The 5,463-nt window shown below is 39.2% G+C and overlaps 1 protein-coding gene across 2 annotated transcripts; it reads left to right on the top strand.

The window, feature by feature from the left end:
• Positions 1 to 2,436: 2,436 nt before the first annotated feature.
• On the top strand, positions 2,437 to 4,610 carry LOC103404107 (zinc finger protein CONSTANS-LIKE 5). Of its 2 annotated transcripts, none has more exons than XM_008342964.4 (2): positions 2,437 to 3,579; positions 3,933 to 4,610. In XM_008342964.4, exons 1-2 carry the CDS (start codon positions 2,803 to 2,805, stop codon positions 4,182 to 4,184), a joined length of 1,029 nt encoding a protein of 342 aa, XP_008341186.1. In that variant the 5' UTR covers positions 2,437 to 2,802; the 3' UTR covers positions 4,185 to 4,610. The 2 variants fall into 2 exon arrangements, with proteins under 2 accessions (XP_008341186.1, XP_008341185.1); XM_008342963.4 differs by having other exon boundaries at positions 3,914 to 4,610.
• Positions 4,611 to 5,463: the final 853 nt, after the last annotated feature.

The following is a 5,463-nucleotide window of genomic DNA, read 5'->3' as shown; positions in this document are numbered from 1 at the left end:
CGGCAGAGAATTGGCCCTCCTGCATAAGCAATCAACCACCATGGAACGTAATTAGCTCATTAAGTTACTCGACTTACGCCACTCAAATTGTGTAATTTTTCGGCTCCAAAGGTGTTTGTTTGGAAAGCTTGTTGGGATACACTTCCTGCCAAGTCAAACTTAACAAAAAAGGGAGTCAGGTTAGACGAAGTCTATGCAATGTGTAGTAGTGGGGAAACTTAATTAGCGATGTTATCAAGTATATGAGACTTATACTTGTGATCTCATTATTTAACAGTTAATTTGACAATTGGACTAACTAAAGTATAACATTCAAAGAACCACCACTTTATGTTTCAAATTGTAATGTTTTATAGATGAACCATAAAAAGTGATACGTTGACCAAGCTTGAGGCTATAAAATTGTATTTTACAAAGGTAATCAGAGCATGCATGTTCACCTGTTCAGCTTAATATGCTCAACCAACTATATATTTACATTAAAGAATGAGCGATTTTTTTGTAGCTACCTACCTTTTGAGATTGAGATCTAATATAATATGGTCAATCATTTTATTTATCCTGTATTGTTAGTACTTTATGCGTAATCTATTTGTACGTGGTTGTGTACGTCGAATACAATATGATGAATTGAATTAACAAAAGAAAATCTCATCCCAAATTGTAATTAATATAAGGAGATCAACTGTAAATTGTAATGCATGAACCTCTCAAATTGTAGAGGAAGTCCTTTCGAATAAAACGGAAAACCTATATTTTTTACCAAATAAAAAGGGAAAGAGATTTAGAAAATTTAGCTAAAACAAGAAGAAGAAATTCATGTTGAAAAGCCAGCTTTGAAGTTCTCTTTCCCATTGCAAATTACAATGGGCGCCATTATCCCTTATTTCTGCGGTCTGTCTTTCCTTAAAAGTTCGATTTTCTGCATAAATATCAAACGGTTGTTAATTGTCTAATTAAAGCTAAGTGGGAAAAGAAACAAGAAAAAGAAAGAAATATAAACAAAGGCCAAATTTTTTCGTGGTCCTTGTAGTGGCACAGCACTACTAATGTGACCCTTGTGGTGAAAAAGTTGTTAATTAAGCCCTGTGATAAGTCTTGTTAGCAACTGAAGTTCAAACCCACACTTTTGTTAGTCTTCCGTTAAACAAACTCACGTGAGTTTTGTTAACAATTGAAGTTGAAACCCAAACTTTTATCAGTTTTCTGTTAAACAAACTCATATGACTATCACGTGAAAGAGTTGAATTTGTAATTTCAATTCAAAGTACATTTTATGCTTGATTTGGTGATTGCTCCACCAGCGAAACATATTTTGGTATTCAAAAACGAAAAACTGAATACATGTTTAGATATAGGAGATACAATTGCCATGGGATCCATCGCCAAGTGATGGGGGAGAAGAAATGGGCCGTCTACCAAATTTCTATGTGATCAATCACCAAATCAAACATAAGAAGTAATTTGGATTGAAATGACGAATTTGATATGTTCACGTTATAGTTAAATAAGTTTGTTTAACAAAAGACTATTAGAAATTTGGGTTTGGACTTTCAATGGTTAACAAAGCTTACCACAGAAATTTAATTAATAATTTTTTGATTACAAAGATCACATTAAAAATGCTGTGTCACCACAAAAATCATTAAAAAAATTTGGCCAATAAAGAAACTTGGAAGGACACGTTTTGTATAAATCTCCAACTGGACCTGATTCAAGTTTCGTACTTTCATGGAATTAAGTTAAAACCCCTCCTTTATGGTTAAGGAAGCCAACTTTCTGTAAAGAAAAAATTTCGTTTAGGCGGAAAAAAATGTTACTAATTTACTCGAATTCTACTAATTCAATAATATACTTTGAGATGCAAAATATTCGTCACTCGTCTAAAATACTATTACACGAACTAGAAGCGCCAAATTATATCTCAAATTTCGAGTAATACTAAGTGTCAATTTTTAAAATAAATCAATCTCGTTGGTTTTACCCAAAAAAATAAAAAAATTCAATCTCATTGGTTCATTATTGGATTCCAGCCTTCCTTTTTGAGCAGAAGTTTTTTATTGTTTTCGAAATATGAATAATAATAAAATTCACCAGCTATTCATTCTTTCATCCAATAAAATTTGAACACGTATTTAATTTGTTTGCAATTTCAATTGAGGGTGTGCTATTCACACACCCCTTTTTACTTCTTACACATCCTTGTTAGTTTCTGTCCGTTGATATTCTTTAATTTATTCGATCCGACGATCAAAAACAAAAAATGTGTGGAAGAAATAAAAAGAGATGTGTGGGTATCTCATCCCTTTCAATTATTTGGATATGTGTCCAAATCTAATTAGATAAAAGCAAGGGTGACTACTGAATTTTTAGAAACCAAGTATTGTTCCTTATACAAATGAAGAGAATTTTTAATTTTTAAACCGTAAATTTTTTAACATAAATATCTCATTACTTGTATATATGCACGTAGTGTGTGTGTCATCTTATTTTCCGGTCGAAAAATCTTTCTGGTCGGCACAGACAAATGACAACTGCTCACTGTCGATTATTATTTGAAATACTAACATCAGGGATCAATTGCCAAACTTGTCTTGAGATTTTTTCTGTGTGGCTCAGAACCACCCACGTATAGCCCTCTCACTGGTGTACACCTCCCTCTCCCTAGATAGATAACATCGCCACTCGCCATTAGGCCTCTGACACAAACTCCACGCACACAACGCTACTCGCTTCTCTCTGACAGAAACTCCACGCACTGCCAACAAAGCTGCTCCCTCCGACCTCGTTTTGAAGATATCCATGGGCCTCCAAGGCGGGTGGAGCGCGCCGGCCGTCGGCTTAGTCGCGAAGCTCTGCGACTCCTGCAAGAACTCGACGGCGGCCTTGTTCTGCAGAGCCGACCTGGTCTTTCTCTGCCTGCCCTGCGACGCCAGGATCCACGCCGCCAACAAGCTCACCACGCGCCACGAGCGCGTCTGGATGTGCGAGGTCTGCGACCAGGCCCCTGCCGCCGTCACCTGCAAGGCGGACGCCGCCGCACTCTGCGTCGCCTGCGACGCCGACATCCATTCCGCCAACCCCCTCGCCCGGCGCCACGAGCGGGTCCCGGTCGAGCCGTTTTACGACTCCGCCGAGTCTATCATCGTCAAGTCAACAGCTGCTGCCCCATCATCCGCCGGCGCGGCCATCAACTACCTCGTCCCAAACGGCGACGTTTTATCCAAAACTAAAGACGTTAATAACGACCCCGCGTCGAACTGGCTGATCCCCAACCCGAATTTCAACTCGAAGCTCCAAATGGATATTGCTCCGGACATTACAAAATCCTCCGGCGACCTCTTCTTCCCCGAAATGGATTTGCTGCTGGAGTTAGATTACCCCAACTCAATCCACACCATTTCGGGGCCGGGAACGGATGGTGTCGTTCCGGTTCAAACCGACCCGATTCCACCTCCTTCGTTGAAGATGAACCACAACATTTCTGGTCCCGCCGATCAAAATTGCTTCGACATGGACTTTTGCAGTAGCAAGTTCTCGTCTTCCTTCAGCTATCCGACTCAGTCCCTCAGCCAAAGCGTACGTAATCCGAATTAAATTAAATTAAATTATCTTCCTTCCGAGTTTCGGTGCAAAATTAATAGACTAATGTTTTTCATACTACGATTTTGAACCATATTTTCATATTATTTTTGTAGCAAATCACATGATAGTTATATCATTTGAATTAATTATATTTTTAAATTTAATTTATTATTTAATAAATTAATAATTAAAAAAATTAATTAATTAAATAATAATTATAATATCAGTAATGTATTTTTTTTTAATTTTATAAATTTTTCAAATAATATCACTATTCGAAATTTTAGAATTGTTTACTGGGTATTAGGGACTTTTACTTATTTTTCAGGTTTCGTCCTTTTCCTTAGATGTCGGAGTTGTTCCCGACCAAAACTCCCTATCCGATATATCGTATACTTTCGGCCGAACCGCCTGCAACGGCGTTTCTGAACCGGGCGATGTATCGTACTCTTTCGGGCAAAAAGCCAGCAACAACGTTTCAGAACCGGGCGATATATCGTACCCTTTCGGCCGGAAAGCCAGCAACAACGTTTCGGAACCCGGCGCACCGGTCTCGGCAACCCCTGCGAGTCAACCAGCGACTCAGCTCTGCGGACTGAACAGGGAGGCGAGGGTGCTGAGGTACAGAGAGAAGAGGAAGAACCGCAAGTTCCAGAAGACTATCCGATACGCTTCCCGGAAAGCGTATGCTGAAACTCGCCCCAGAATCAAAGGCCGGTTTGCGAAACGCACCAAAACCGAAACTGAGACATTCGATCTCATCTATGGCTCCGGCTCGGCGACTTTCATCTCGGACCCACAATTCGGCGTCGTTCCGACGTTTTGACAATGAGGATAATCTATTTTATTTTCAACTGTCGTTTATTGATTGGCCGGTGAAAGCACCCAAAAGCCCTTTATTTAATTATTTGGTTCGTTTTGGTTTTTTAACATTTCATAGGGCCTTGCCTTGGAAACTCTCTGCTTTCGTTTTCACCCGAAGAAAACAAAATAATAATAAAAATAAAATGATCTATTATTATGTATCTGTTTTTTAATGTATATTTTCTTGTGCAGCTTTGCACTCTTAAGCAGGGGCAACTAGGCAGGTTAGATGGTCAATCCATTTCAAACCCAACATCGTTAATTTGGGCTTAGGTTGGATTCAAGTTTGTGTGGATTTATTTGGATTAGTGTTTAAATTGGGTTTGGGCAAACTCAGGTTGGGTTTGGGTTTGTCCGATTTATCAAATTCAATCTTGTAACACATTAGTTTATAAAATAAATCCCAAATTTTGAACCAAATGATGCAAAACTATTTAAAATTCAATTTTACACATCACTATCCTTACAAAAATAAACCAACTAGTGTGGGACACTATTTGGGCCCAAAAATATTGGTTTGGGCCGAGTTTATAATTGTTTTCGGCCCAATATTGGTCGGGTCGAGTTTAGAATTGTGCTCGGCCCAGAGGCCGTGTTAAGGTGTCATTAGGGGTTATCCAGCTCATGGGCCGTGCAATCGAAGCTGGCCATATCCCGTCAGGAACCTATGGGATGTGGGTGAGTCCTATTACAAGGAGTTTCGATAGGATGAGGATGCTGGAGTTTGAGATTTAATGTGGCCTAATAACGAGTAAAATTCAAAGTCCTGGTAGGAGTATGACTGGTTGAGATAAGGTTGGATCGGGCAAAGGAGTTTTAATCCGAGAATGATTGGGATTCAATGCAGGTTGGCTACTATAAATAGGGAGGGAGGACATCGAACAAAGCCCATCCAATTCAACATACAAACTACCCTGTGCAAACTCTCGCTTTACGCAAAACCTCTTAACAACTTTGAGATTTTTACTTTCTTTTTCCGCCGACATACCTTCAGTTTGGATAAACAGCACTGTG

The sequence above is a fragment of the Malus domestica genome, chromosome 16 (assembly GCF_042453785.1).
Source record: "Malus domestica chromosome 16, GDT2T_hap1".
Classification (NCBI taxonomy): Eukaryota; Viridiplantae; Streptophyta; class Magnoliopsida; order Rosales; family Rosaceae; genus Malus; species Malus domestica.
This window is presented reverse-complemented; position numbering and strand designations above follow the sequence as displayed.